This window comes from Xenopus laevis, chromosome 5L (genome assembly GCF_017654675.1).
Source record: "Xenopus laevis strain J_2021 chromosome 5L, Xenopus_laevis_v10.1, whole genome shotgun sequence".
Taxonomy (NCBI): Eukaryota; Metazoa; Chordata; class Amphibia; order Anura; family Pipidae; genus Xenopus; species Xenopus laevis.
The window spans coordinates 43,846,662-43,862,099 of record NC_054379.1 but is presented as its reverse complement, the minus strand read 5'-3'; the positions used below and the strand labels follow the sequence as shown (position 1 = coordinate 43,862,099).

The window sequence follows — 15,438 nt, the reverse complement described above, 5'->3', positions numbered from 1 at the left end:
GTTGGGCATATATAAGTGCTACAGCACAAGTTTGCTTTTATGCAAGATGCACTTGCTTCCAGGTACTCTTTTGCATGTTTGAATGATGAGGGGGGGGAGGGTTTGAGACACCTACGTGCCTCCCCATGCCTGGCCCTCATGAATACATTGCTGGCGAACATAGGCAGTGCTGTATTCATGGCAGCAATGCAGGTCAGAATGCAAGGACCTGTGTCCATAGACACTGATGGCAGGGCACAAATGCATCTGCTTTTTGCACATTGCACCCTGCCCCACCATCAGTAATTAACCCCTTGTATATTTTTCATATAATTTTATGTGGTACTATAACCTGTACAAAATGATTTTTACAGATTCTGAAAGTTCCCATTGATAAGCATTTAATGAAAATGATCTTATTTTAAACCTTAAATGTGAATGTCTTGAGTGTTCTAAATAGTTAGACATCCAGTATTGCATTGAGTAACCAGCTGTGTGGCATGTAGAGAACCCAAAATGTAAATAGTAGTGATAAACGACTTTATTCGCCAGCCATGGATTTGCGTAAAATTTCCGAATTTCGCCATGCACAAATTTTTTCGCAAAACTGCGACAAAAATTTGCTGTGAAAAAACGCCCATAAGAAAAAACACCCATTGACTTTAACGCATTTGAAGAAAAAAGTCACCATAAGAAAAAAATGCCCATTGACTTTAATGCATTTAGACAAAAAAGTTGCCATAAGAAAAAAACGCCCATTACCTTTAATGCATTAGGACAAAGAAGTCGCCATAAGAAAAAGCGCCCATAATGCATTTGGAGCGAGAAAAATTGACGCTCACGTAAAACTTTGTGGTGCACGTAAAATTTTGGAGAAAAAAAGTCACCATAAGAAAAAATGCCCATTTGACTTTAATGCATTTGATGCGAGTACAGTTATTGTGCGCATAAAACTTTGTCGTTCGTAAAAACGCCCATTGACTTCAATGTGTTTTGGGAAGATTCGCTGATTTTTTCGGCAAAGTGAAATGGGACAGATTCGTTCATCACTAGTAAATAGCACAAATACATCACTTTGACCCCTCAGACATAACACACTGCATTTAAAAAAATACCCAAACAGTGCATAATCCCCAGAAAACCATATATTTAAGAAACAGCGGTTTCTATGTACAGTCATTTAAATTGGATGTACATTTCCATATACATAATGGTGAATTAAAAATGACAAGTAACATAGTTAGTTAGGTTGAAAAAAGACACACGTCCATCAAGTTCAACCTTTGAACTCTATTTTAACCTGCCTAACTGCTAGTTGTGTTGATAACAATATCATTTATTTTAGTTGAAGCAATCGTTGCAGAACTGGAGTTACGCTGTCTTTCTATTAAACATGAGGTAAGTAAAAGGAGAACTTATGGAGTGTAAACATTCATTGTACTGTGCTTTAAAACTATCCCTTTAAAAAGAGATCTAAGCAAATCTATTTCTTTACTGTTCTGTGGTAATTAGACTTTGATCACACCCCATTCAATATGTATGAACTTTTCTCTACAGCATTCATCAGACCAACTCAGAATTTGTCAGAGATGCTCGGAGCCTTCTCACAAAAAGGTAAAAATATCATCATCTTTACCAAGCTGTTGAATGATTGAGTATATTGCAGTAAATACACTTCTGAGACATGTATTGGCAGTGTTTAGATCCCACATCAGAAAATTACTTTTTTTTTTGATAATAGTAACCCTGAGATTAAACGTGGCATTGTGTCATAAAGCATAAGTGATAAAGCTAGGTGTAGCACTTATTTATATCCTGCTCTCCCCTTTGCTCTGTTTTCTATTATTGGCCTGTAGTCAGGGATGACTTTTGCTCCCTATTCATAAAGGGCATGGACTTCAGAAGGACAATTTCATTTTGTTATCTTATATGTTATAGAATAGCAAATCATAAGTAAGACTTCATTTTTTTCTTTTTTTAAAGGTTTTAAATTATTTGCCTTTCCCTTCTGTCTCTTTTTAGTTTTCAAATGGGGGTACTCTACTTTAATGTTCAAAGTGAAGGGGAAGCATTCAGGGGAAAACCTGCGTGGTTCAGAAATGGGGAGGGCTGTTCAGCGATACTATATTTCTTCTGGGCTGTTTGTTCTCTTTAATGCTGCTGTATAGGAAACTGATGAATGAAACAAGATATTCCATTTGTGTAATTTAGAAGTCATGAATGTTTTATGCATATTCGAATAGTCAACGTTATTAAATCAAGACAGAGATTAAAAATGTATTAAGATGCATACAAAGAAGTTTCCCTTATTAAATAAACATGTATTTCTTTTTCATACAGTATGCAGCACAACCATAAAAGACGTGCCAGGGATATCAGCAATAAAAGGTACTCAGGTGCCATGTACCGCCTAACTTTGTATGTAATTAGCAGTAAATAACTGACTGAATCAGGGTTATTTTCTCAGAGCCAATTGCCACTGGGCAGTGACTCCCTCTCACACATCCTTTGAATGCAATCTAGTGGGAAAAATTCTGAGCACAATCGCCATGTTTTTTTCCCACAAAGCAGCATTTTTCCCTAGAATTCTAGTATCATTTTGGTTGCAAAAGGGCGATGGTTCAGGTGCAATTGCACTGCGCCTAGCATAATTGCATCCAATTCACCAAAATTACCGCAACTGCTCCTACACTTAGGGGCACATTTACTAAGGGTCGAATATCGAGGGTTAATTAACCCTCGATATTCGACCATCGAAGTAAAATCCTTCGACTTCGAATATCGAACTAAAATCGTTTGACTATTTGACCATTTGATAGTTGAAGTACTGTCTCTTTAAAAAAAACTTTGACTACATACTTCGCCACTTTAAACCTACCGAGCACCAATGTTAGCCTATGGGGACCTTCCCCATAAGTTTTCTAAGCTTTTTCTGATCGAAGAAAAATCGTTCGATTAAAATCCTTCGAATCGTTTTTTACTTCGATCGATCAAAGTATTTGCGCAAAATCCTTCAAATTCAATATTCGAATTCGAAGGATTTAACTTCGAGGGTCGAATTCGAGGGTTAGTTAACCCTCAATATTCGACCCTTAGTAAATGTGCCCCTATGTGTTTTTTGTGGAACTTTGTGTGTGCAAGTGGTGTTTTTGCATGGCATCTGGAGGTTTCACAATTTGTTATTTTCCCACAATACAACATTTTTTAAAACTACATTTTATTGTAAATGCCCCCACCACAAAACAGTGCAAAGCTGATTTACATCATGTAGGGGCACATTTACTTAGCTTGAGTGAAGGAACAGAATGAAAAATACTTCGAATTTCGAAGTGTTTTTTTGGCTACTTCGACCATCGAATTGGCTACTTCGACTACGACTTCGACTTCTAATCGAACGATTTGAACTAAAAATCGTTCGACTATTCGACCATTCGATAGTCGAAGTACTGTTTCTTTAAAAAAAAAACTTCGACCCCCTACTTCGCCACCTAAAACCTACCGAGCATCAATGTTAGCCTATGGGGAAGGTCCCCATAGGCTCTCCTATGTTTTTTTGATCGAAGGAATTTCGTTCGATCGATGGATTAAAATACTTCGAATAGTTTGATTCGAAGGATTTAATCATTTGATCAAAGGTTTTTTCCTTCGATCGTTCGATTGAAGGAAATCCGGTAAATCCTTCGACTGCGATATTGAAGTCGAAGGATTTTACTTCGACGGTCGAATATCGAGGGTTAATTAACCCTCGTTATTCAACCCTTAGTAAATGTGCCCCTTAGTGTACAGCATGAAATTGAATACCTGAACCATAAGGAGCAACACACAGTGCTGACATGACTGTGTATATACATGATCTTCAAGTTGTGAGCTATTCAGCATACAACAATGAGCAATGGCAGCCTTGTACTTAATGCCAGGTCAAGCACGTGGCTCCCTTGTGCCCAAACTTGTATTTATGAGCACAAATTGGTGAAGGTGATTTATATACGACATTTAAATGTGCTTAATTCTGCAATTTTTGCACCTAGCGCTGTGACTACTTTTTCATAAGCGGATCCATCTGTCCTTTGTAGTCATGTAGCTACCACCCATTTCCCTTCAGTCTTAAAAAGGGAGGGTCAAAACTGTAAAGTGAGTTGTATTTACATATAACATCTTTGTAAATCGTACAGCCAACAATCTCTAAATAATTTAACCATGTCTGTTTTGCAGCTTTGATGTTTGGGCTCTTTTGGTGTATAACAACAGCAATAATGTTGTCTTGGAAACAAAAACTATTTATGACAAATTGTTACAAAATAATGACAGCATTGGGGATGGATTGAGTCTTCATGCAGTTAATGTCTATTCAGTTGGTAAGTATTGGGTTGAGCATGATCTATATTTTATTTAACTTTATTTAACGATTATTGCTTATTTTAATGGAGCTCAGTCAGTTTAATTCAGTGATTTCTGATCTCAAGGCTTTTGTAATTCTGGTAACTTAACCATAACTATATATACATATCATGCATATGTACTATATAATATATGACGTATATATATATACATATCAGTCATTGTCTGGTTGCGTTTGCCCTTCAGCTTGAAAATGATTTGTATCTGTTGCTATTTAATAAGCACTTTTAATCAGGATATTCTGCACAACTATATATTTGGGCTGATAGTAATATGAGGACTTCAGGAAAAGAAAATTAAAAAGAAAATGAATTTGTTTCAGAACCATGTATGGCCGAAGAATACCCATCTTCATACTTTTGGCCAAATACAAGGCCGACTGTGATTGAAATAATCCCCTGCCCAAAGAGCAGTGTGTTTAATGCATCTAGGAAATGGTAAGTAGTTAAGAGTTGGTGTAATAAAATGTAGAATAATTACTGATTTATTACAGTATAACATAAATAGCCAAAAATCCTGAACTAGAGAAGGCAAGAAAATTCAAGATGTATTATACATAAAAATGTATGGCACTGGAACATGTGTATCATTAATGTACAGTGCCCTGCATTTATATGCTCCTTGAATGCAGTAAATATTCTAGTGATATTGTTAATAAGTGATTGATTGTACATACCCAGAGCAAATTACATTGTGGTCTGTAGGTTCAAAACATGTCAAAGGCAGGCAGTTGTATTTGACGAGTAACATTTCCTTCCTCCATTAGTATCATGTGAGCATATAAATTATTTGCTGTCAGTCTTATTATTATGTAGCATAAATAAAAGACATTGTATTAACATTTTTCCTTTTTTTTTTATAGCTCAGTTGGCTTACACAATTATAGCTCCTATTGGGAAACTCCAAATACAGATAATTGCACGGGTAAGTGAAAGTACAGGTATGGGACCTGTTATCCAGAATGCTCGGGACTTGGGGTTTTCCGGATAATGGATCTTTCCGTAATTTGGGTCTTCATGCCTTAAGTCTGCTAGAAATTAATTTAAACATTAAATAAACCCAATAGGCTGGTTTTGCTTCCAATAAGGATTAATTATGTCTTAGTTGGATCAAGTACAAGGTACTGTTTTATTATTACAGAGAAAAAGGAAATCATTTTTAAAAATTTGGATTATTTGGATAAAATGGAATCTATGGGAGACATTCCGTAATACGGAGCTTTCTGGATATCGGGTTTCCGGATAAGGGATCCTTTACCTGTACTTTATAGAAAGAGAATAACCATATTACCTTGGATACATCACAATAATAAAGAAGAATATCTCATGTAACATGTATGTACTTTGTTTTCAAATTCACAGATCTCACCGTGACAGAAGATGCAGAAAATGCGGCAAATGAACTGCTGAATATGACTGGAAATGGCCAGGTCCTGACTTCAGAGAAAGTTAATCAAGTTGTTCAAAAACTAAAACAAATAGTCAATGATGCCAATATCAGTGCCAGTCTTGGCTCAACTGTAGTAAATGTTTTTTCTAATCTCCTAAGCAGTCCAGATGACTTACTGGCTAAATCCTCTTCTGAGTAAGTACTTTTAATGCTTCTTTAAACAAAATGAAGACAAGCATTAAACAATGTAAAATGGTACTTCTAATGTTTTGTTTTTTATTTTATTACAATATATAATTTATTACATTGGTAAAATAATTTGCACAGTTAGGAGTCATTACATATATATATATATATATATATATATATATATATATATATATATATATATATATATATATATACAATTTTTTTTTTTGGCGCCTTTTGTGTTTATATATATCATAATTTTGTCATTTGCACCTTATCCTTGATACAGACCCCAACGAGGGCAAAAACGTTGGACACACAAGTGATGACTCAATGAAATTGTTTGGTCCACTGTACACTATATATATATATATAACAACAAAAGTTCGCACTCATATGTCTTATGACGGAAAAAAATTAATTTATTTAACATTTCGGCTCCTAAACGTTTTCATCACAAGACCTATGAGTGCGGATGGAGAAAGTCTGAATCCGAAAATCTGCCATCTCAGACCTGCCGAGGTTGTATATAAGTCAATGGGAGAAGTCAAAAAGATTCTTTGATCTGCGCTGCGTTTCGTGCAATAATAAAAAGTTTTCTGGTTAAAATTTTAAAAAATGTATGAAATTCTGAGTTTTCAGGAGGAAAGTCTGAAAAATTCATAAAATTTTATTTTTCAAGATTTTTTCCCCGTTTATGATTTTTTGGGTGTTTGATGAGTGTCAGTGATATGTTTTAAATATTTAAGCATGTGTACTACTTCCTATCACGAACCTGACGACGAACCCCAGTGGATTGAAATGCATACAGTAGATGTGAGCATGGTGCAATTTTTTTATATACTGGCCCTGAGTGCTTTCTGTGGTATATGTGTCCATTTAGTCAGCACCTGGCTTGTGCTCCTTATTTGGTGAGTGCCAATACTTGGACTGTATATATATATATATATATATATATATATATATATATATATATATATATATATATATATATATATATATTTACTAATAAAGCTTGCACTTGAAAATATTTCTAAATATGCAGCTGGCCAAGTTGTTCATTGGTGGTTTTAGTAAAAGGGATCATTCCCAAGCACCAGGGTTATAGTACTAGTCATACACATTCATAGCTGGCTTTGATTTTTATTATTAATGTGCAGACCAGGCACACAAAGTGGTTTACCAAGGGATTTCCAAGGTCTTTCTAACAAAGTAGCATGTGATGCTGCAGTAAAACTGCCTTCCTTATAATTCTTGGAAACCTAGCCCCAGAAGCTGAAACACTATCTTTTTTTTCCAACGTTGAAAAGGAACTGTCAAACCAAATAGATAATTTATGCAAAATACTTTTTTTTATAAATATTTATTGTAACATATATTTTTTCTTTGTGTTTTTGCACATTTTAGCGCCCTCAAAACAATCGAAACCTTGGCATTAAAGGTCCAATTCACAGGACCATCTGTCAGTATTTTATCACCAAACTTGGCTTTAGGAGTGTCAAGAGTGAATTCTACCTTATACACTGGTTCATCTTTTAGCGTTGGATCAAATACCAGCAGTTCGGGGTTTGAGGTACAGTATATACACTGTAAACTTCATTTGCACTTCTAAATTTATAATGACAAGAAAAGACCCACTAGTATCCATATAATGTATAATTGTATGTATATAGAGCTACTTATGTATGGAGCTCTGCACTGTAGAGCTAAATATTAACAGAACAGACAGGGTCATTGCAGTAATAAATACAGATAAACACAAACTATAGTTATATAAAGATTAAGTGTTAAAGAGACAAGAGAAAGGAGGTCCCTGTCCTTAGTGCTTATAATGTGAATAATACATTAGCTCAGTATAGTCATCAAAAAAATGAAGAGTGTGCTAAGAAGTGATTTTAAGTCTTCTATACTGAGCTCAACATCCACAGTTTGTAAATATAAAACCCTTAAATAAAACCACAGTAGATATTTTTCTCTAATATTTGTGCTTTGGATTTGTACCCAGAATTGCTTTCCTTTCTATATTGTTTCTAGGGAAGCTGGATAAGCTGATAAGCATTTTACTGGCTACAAAAAGGAAGCATTTACTGAAAGAATGTATTACATATCTGAAAAGGGAACTGATCCAGGAGAGTGACCATAGGCAGGACTCAGCTCAAGAACTTGACTTGAACTGGATGACTAACTCACAATAGTCACACACATTGTTTTAATGAGAGTTTTTTCCTGGACATTATGGAAAATCTTGCATACAGTATATGACTTCATCAGATTGTACAACTTTATAGATGGATCTGTCTGGCTATTTTGTTCCATTACTTCATTGTCCTAATAAGGCTTAATAGAAAATGACGCAGTAAAGAAAGGACGTGGCTTAGGAACTGATTCTCTACTGATTCACCGACAAATATGTAGACAACAAAAATAGAATTGATTTTCATATAGGATAATCATTTTATGAGTCATATATATATGCCGGTTTCATTGAAAAATAACATAAATAAGTGGAAAAAAGCAAAGTAATCACCAATATTTGATATTCCACAGGTTAACATGGAGAAATCCCAAAACAGTTCATTGGCTTCTGTTGTTTTACCCTCAAGCCTGTTGTCAAATTTAAGTGAAAGTGATTTCTACACAGTTTCGAGAGCTCAGTTCACTTTCTTCAATAAGTCCGGACTTTTTCAGGTTAGTAAAGTTGTTTGACATGAACTTTATTTCAATAATACCCTCTCCGGGGCATTGGCTTTCTGCAGACCATTTTTGGTGGTTTTAATATTACTAATAAATGTCTTGCATGCTCTGGTTATTATTTTCTCATGTTGTCTTCAACAACTTTCCCATAGTTCAGATAGGGACAACTTATTCAAGATAGCAACCAGCAATTCAAGCACTCAACTAGCGGAAAACGGATAATGAATGGGAAGCACTGCAGTTTTTCACAAGCTGATAAATGCTTCCATTGAAAGCTGAAATAGTTCTGTTTTTTGTATGACCAAGAGAATCTTGGAATTTAGGGGCAGATTAGCAAGGGTCAAATTCGAAGTAATGGGATTTTTTTTTGAACTCCCATAACTTTGAAATTCGAATAAAATTCAACATTTATTAAAAAAATCTTAATTTATTAAAAAATCAAATTTTTGTAACTTTGGGTGAATAGGCAGTATTCGAATCGTTCGAATCAATTCATTCAATCGAATTCGAATCGAATTATTTGCCCCAAAAAACTTCAAAGTCCACCAAATGACTCCAAATAGTTTCTAGGAGGTCCCCCATAGGCTAGAATAGCAATTCGCAAGGTGTTAATCAAAGTTTTAAAGAGACAGTACATTCGATACAAATTTCAAAGTCCTTATTTATCAAGGGTCGAATTTGCAAAACTTTGAAATTCGAATTCAAAAAGACCAACCGAAATGAAGTCAAAGGTTTTTTTTGGCTGAATAGGTCCTTATTCGAATCATTCTAATTGAAGTAATTCGAAGAAAAAACTAAAATTTTTCAAAGTCAAGCAATGACTCCAGATAGGTTCTAGGAGGTCCCCCATAGTCTAAAACAGCAATTCGGAAGGTTTTAGATGGCGAATGGTCAAAGTCAAATTTTTAAAGAGACAGTACATGATAAATTTCGATATTCAAATTTTTTCAAATTCAAATCGAATTTGGACTATTCCCTAGTCAAAGTACACAAAAATAGCTTTAAATTCTAATTTTTTTAGTTTGAAAATTCACCTTGACCTTTGATAAATCTGCCCCTTGGTGTACAAGTCCCATCTTACAAGTATCCTGAAATAAAATGTAGTGGTTTGCCCTAAAATATATTTTTTTGCATTTATCAACATGAATCAACAAATATAATGTTAAACGATAAAAGTCTAAATTATATTTCAGCAGAAATATTTTCCCTTCCATTACATTGTAACAGCACTGCTTAATATCTGGTCTCTATCTCTCTAATTGTGTAGATAAAATTCACAACTTAAATGCTATAAAAATTGAAAAATCATAAAAAAAAGGAATGCAGCGACAATATCAGGACTTAAGTACCCCCTGGATGTGAGTCAAGACTATTATTAAAAATTGTGAATTGCATTCAAAAAGAATAAAAAATCAATATCCAGCGCAGAACAACATGGTTACTTATTGGTTCATTTTCTGAAATAGATGTTTAGAAATCTGAACAGACACAGCTATTTAGCAGAGCTGGATGAGCAAAATAATATACAGATGATGTAATATCACATCCAGTTACATCCCGTTTCCTCTCCTAAAACTACTTCTACTCCATATTCACAATATGATTTGAAGGTTCAAAATGACCAGTTCTAAAACCTGCCAAATTATTTTAGTTGTCTTATGGTGGCTGCACTCAGGGTGACCCATATGTTACTCCCGCTGATCATTGTCTGTCGCTTTCAAAATAAAGGCAGTTGGAAACATTTTGCACACCACATTCATAGCAGCTACAAGCTGAAAATCAAATGTATATTTGTTTCTGTGTTTCACAGGATTCCCAAATTGCCTCAGGGGACCAGATGCTCATCAGCTACGTTGTAGCGTGCAGTATTGGAAATATTACTATCAAGAACCTTGCGGATCCAGTCAAAATTATAGTCAAGCACAAATCACAAGGGGTAAGAGAACCACATTGTTTAGATATCACTGGCTTAAAATAACTAAAAGCAGTCATTCCGAGTGAATTCATACTAAAACCACCAAACAGTCAAAAAGGCTATATTACAAAAAATGTTTCTAGTGATGTTGGTGCAAGTGCCATTGCAATCACAAGCAGTATTTGTTTGTAACTTCATGTTCTGAATCATGAAAGAATATAGCAAAGTCAGTTCTCCTCCAGATCTGTTAATCAGTTGGCTTCTACTACATTGTTTCAGGAGACATAATCAGCACAGAAAACAGTATAAACAGCTAGACAGATACTCTTTTCAATATTCCATTTTGTTTTTTTTTTAACTTAAAAAAAAAACATGCATAATTTCACTTTATTTCTACTCTTCTTTCTTAGACAAATCAAGAGAAAACCTGCGTTTTCTGGGACACAGAAAGAAACAGTACGTTTGTATTTTATTTCTAAGTGCATTATAACAGATGTAAATTCACCAGGAGTGACATGAAACTAAACCATTTCCTACATAAATTCCTCACAGAGAGACTGCAGAGCCCAGTGTAGGGGGTCGGTGTTGAAAGGAATTTGCATATTTCATATACACAAGAAAATAAACTATACATTATTTAATTTAACTCAGTATGAATTGCAAATGCTTTATTTTATCCAGGGTCTCAGCAGTAAAACATTTAGTTGCGAGTAGTGATGGGCGAATAAATTCCTGGTTGCGAATTATTGGCGAATTTCTGTGTTTCGCCGCCGGTGAATAAATTCGTTAATACCCTGCAAAAATTCTACGACATCAAAATTTTTTTAACACGCGTCGGAAAAGTCGCTCGCATTAAAACTGTTACGCGTAAACACTATTAGGACGCCCATTGACTTTAACACTACCGTCAAAATTGAGACAGGTGTCAATTTTAGAGTTTCGCAAATTTTTCACAGTATCACAAATTTCACTGAAAATATGCGAATTTTTCGGCGAAGCGAAACGGGAGAAATTCTCCCATCACTAGTTGTGAGGATGATATTGTGCTATGTGGACTTTCAGCAGTAGCAAGGTATTCATAAACACATAGAAGGAGCTTAAGGGAGTTGTTCACCTTCCAACACTTTTTTTAGTTCAGTTGGTTTCAGATAGTTCACCAGAAATAAAGACTTTTTCTAATGACTTTCTATTTTCTATGTGTGACTATTTTTCTAATATTAAAGTGAAAGTCTTATTTTTCACCTTTCTAAGACTGGGAAGGGGGTCATCGACCCTGTAAACTGTTCTAAATTGAAACATTTAGTTGATACATTGCTTATCTCTGTCACGGCTGAGCAAAATCCCTAAGTTTCATTTCAGGCAGCTGTTAGAATTGACATAATATTTGCTAATACTCCGGAGATGCTGCTGAGAAATGTATCAACTAAATGTGGCAAAATTGTAACAGTTCAGAATCTGCACCTGAATCACTAAGCTTGCAGAATGCCATTGACTTGTTAGCCCCTTGTAGTCGGGGATGTTGGTTTTTCTACCCTTAGTTTGTCTTTTACCGAAATGTCACACTGATCAAGAAAATAGAAATCACACTCACATATTTATTATTTTATATTGCTTAAAATGTTGTAACATTAGTACTTTTCTGTTCAGTCTCGTGGCAGCATTACTTTTGACCTTCTGTCAACTTTTACACTTCCACAGATGGTAAAGGTGGCTGGAACACATATGGCTGCACTGTGGTTAAACAGGAATCCACCGTGAATGAAACAGTCTGTTTGTGCAACCACCTCACACATTTTGGAATACTGATGGTAAGTAAGAGTGCCAGTGCCTGACATTTTCAAATAATACTGTAGGGTTTAAATGTATGTGGATGAATCTGCTGAGTTTGGCAGGAGCATGGGTGCTGTTCCTAGGTACTGTATGTGAAACTACCTACCTAACCTGTTACTTTTTATTTTAAAAGTGTGCAGTAAAATTATATACAGTATTTGTAACTGATGCCAGAGCAACACGTGTGCAATAAAACTGTACATCGCAATGGAATCAAGGGAAATCTTTCACTATAGCAAATAAGCTGCAAGATACTGTACCGTTTGGTCAAGCACATGGTCACCTATAGATCAAGGTCCTCATACAGTAAAATTGGCCATACACTATCAGATGGCAAGGTCGCCAAACTAGTGGATCTTAACTCGATATGCCCACTAACGGCTGGGCGAAATCGAGTGGATATGAACGTTCGGCCCTGGGGCTGAACGATTGGATTACAATGTTACGAATGGGCACCGACGGGTAGTAGGACCATATCAACTAGCCAATGAGGTCCTGGATCGCAGAAAAAAAAATCACACATGCCCGATCGATATCTGGCCGATTTTTGGCCTGATATCGATCGGGAGGCCCTGTCGGGAGCAGGGTGTGACAGGAGAAATGGAGACCCACAGGGACTGCCACATGAAGGGCCCTCCAGGCAGTCCCAGGGGCCCCCTCCTGGTTTCCCTCTGCACACCTGCTGTTCCGACGCATGCCTGTGTGAACGGCGATGCGACATATGCCTGTGGAAATGCAGTTGCAAGAGCCGGTGCCCACCGGTTTAAATCCCGGTGTCCCGCCGGCCCAGTCCGACACTAGTCGGGAGCCCCCGCACATGGGCAAATAAGCTGCCGAATCGGTCTATAGGATCTATATCGGATCAGAATCGGCAGCTTTAATCTGCCCATGTATAGCCACCTTAAATCCAATCACTGGATTAATATAGTTCTGGGTGGACTCTGGGTGGTTGTTGGACTCCCTTTTCAATATACTGTACATGAAATTAAACATTTTTAGTCTATTTGTGAATTACATTGCAGTGTGGCAGCAGGTTCTGTCTTTCCTTTGCAGTTCTATTCAAAGCTTTTCCAAACGACATTAACAATGAAGCAGAAATTAGCCCTCCACCAGCCAAGCCTCTATTTTCCACAGTGCATTGCACACTTCTGTTATTGTACTTGTTATGTCAATAACGGTACGTGTAAGTCATTATGGGAGCTGAAGCCTTGGCTGGAGGAGAGCTGACAGTTGATACAGTGTTTCAATGGTATGTCAGGGAAGTCAGAGGAAGAAGCCATGGTAAAAGATAGACGTAACTGCATTCAGGAAAGAATACATTTACAAATAACTTTAAAATAATTAAAAATGTAAATATAAAATAATTGGAAAGTTGCTTTGACATTCTTCTTCCATTATGCAGTTCTTTTACATTTCACATGTGATTAAATGACTGTACATGTGACTTTCTCTCACAGAATACAGGTACTCTGCAAACACAGCAATAAATTAGAGGCCATAAATCAAATCAATATTGCAAGGCCATTAAACTTGCAGAATATAAACATACTAATGAACAATATCACCAACAGTTGATAAAACCAATATGCTACAGATCTAATTAAGTGAAACTCAAGGGACAATGCATTGGCAATTGCCTATGCAATCAAACTCAATAATATCACAGAACATTAGGAATCAATAATACAAAGGTTAGACAGATATCCATATGCTACCCAACACCATCAGATTCAGTATTACTTTGCTGTATAATGTTTTGTGGTCCCAATGCAGTCTAAAAATAATGTCTCCATAATGTAACAATGACCAATGAGGAAACTGATAAAATCAACCTGAGATACATCTGTAAATAGTAGCTGCACTCTATAAGCCCTATCTGCACTTCAATTGCCAATATATAACCAATATTATAAACGTGTAAAAAACATAAATTATACACTGATCTTGAATTTATGTCCTTTGTAAATGCATATCCCAGAAATAATTATATTCAGGCTAAATTATCAAAATGGCACATTTGCATCTGGGCTGTAACTCATAGCAAGCAATCAGTAACTTTTTAAAACTTTTTTTTCATCCAGCTGCAGGTAGTGCAATGAAAAAAAATGTGATTGGTTGTAATGGGTTACTAGGTGCAGATTTGCCCAGTGGTGATAAATGGATCTAGACCACCAAAGAAGAGATGCATTTGGGATACAGGACTTGTAAAAGCAATACTATTATTATCCAGTTTATTTTGTTAGGGAAATATATACAGGACAGTATGAACATTTCAGAGTGAGAGAGCTGTCATACAAATTGTTATTACTTCCTCTTTGCAGGATCTTCAAAGGACAAGTCAACTTATCGATCAGCAAAATACTAGAATCCTTACCTTTATAACGTACATTGGCTGTGGAATATCTGCAATCTGTACAGCTGCCACCCTTCTGACCTACATTGCATTTGAGTATGTAACATATAACCTTTCTGTTAAAGCAGCGTATCTCGTTCCATTAACAAAATAGAGGATGACAAAAATGTTTATTTGCTTTTTTTATATAGAAAAATTAGGCGTGATTACCCCTCCAAGATCCTCATGAACTTAAGTACTGCATTGCTCTTTCTGAACCTTTTCTTCCTCTTGGATGGTTGGATTGCGTCCTTTGGAATCAATGAACTCTGCATAACGGTGGCTGTCCTACTGCATTTCTTTTTGCTGGCTACATTCACATGGATGGGGCTGGAGGCTGTGCACATGTATATTGCTCTGGTTAAGGTTTTCAACACATACATCCGGAGATATATGTTAAAATTCTGCATTATTGGCTGGGGTGAGTAGTCAGATAATAAGGTATATTTATATAAGCACTCCTCTTAATTGTACAGGATGTATGGAATTGTTCTTCTCAGCCCTATCAATATTATATTTATGTATATATTATATATTCTAATAAACTAATAACATAAATATATAGTAGATTTAGCAAGGAAAAGTAGTCAGTAATGGAAAACCCTAGATAAAGGTATTGCAGAAACCAAGCCATACATTGTATACCAATACA

The 15,438-nt window shown here is 35.8% G+C and overlaps 1 protein-coding gene across 17 annotated transcripts in view; it reads left to right on the top strand.

Moving 5' to 3' along the window:
- LOC108716663 (adhesion G-protein coupled receptor G6) overlaps nucleotides 1–15,438 on the top strand; it is a 107,640-nt gene that overhangs the window by 81,574 nt on the left and 10,628 nt on the right. For all 17 annotated transcript variants that reach the window (XM_041562707.1, XM_041562705.1, XM_041562704.1 and 14 more), the window contains 14 exons: nucleotides 1,325–1,377; nucleotides 1,537–1,593; nucleotides 2,320–2,367; nucleotides 4,192–4,334; nucleotides 4,700–4,814; nucleotides 5,240–5,301; nucleotides 5,739–5,961; nucleotides 7,363–7,528; nucleotides 8,503–8,643; nucleotides 10,460–10,585; nucleotides 10,975–11,020; nucleotides 12,263–12,372; nucleotides 14,716–14,843; nucleotides 14,939–15,207. In XM_041562707.1, coding sequence (XP_041418641.1) covers nucleotides 1,325–1,377; nucleotides 1,537–1,593; nucleotides 2,320–2,367; nucleotides 4,192–4,334; nucleotides 4,700–4,814; nucleotides 5,240–5,301; nucleotides 5,739–5,961; nucleotides 7,363–7,528; nucleotides 8,503–8,643; nucleotides 10,460–10,585; nucleotides 10,975–11,020; nucleotides 12,263–12,372; nucleotides 14,716–14,843; nucleotides 14,939–15,207 — 1,687 coding nt within the window. The remainder of the gene's footprint in view (nucleotides 1–1,324; nucleotides 1,378–1,536; nucleotides 1,594–2,319; nucleotides 2,368–4,191; nucleotides 4,335–4,699; nucleotides 4,815–5,239; nucleotides 5,302–5,738; nucleotides 5,962–7,362; nucleotides 7,529–8,502; nucleotides 8,644–10,459; nucleotides 10,586–10,974; nucleotides 11,021–12,262; nucleotides 12,373–14,715; nucleotides 14,844–14,938; nucleotides 15,208–15,438) is intronic.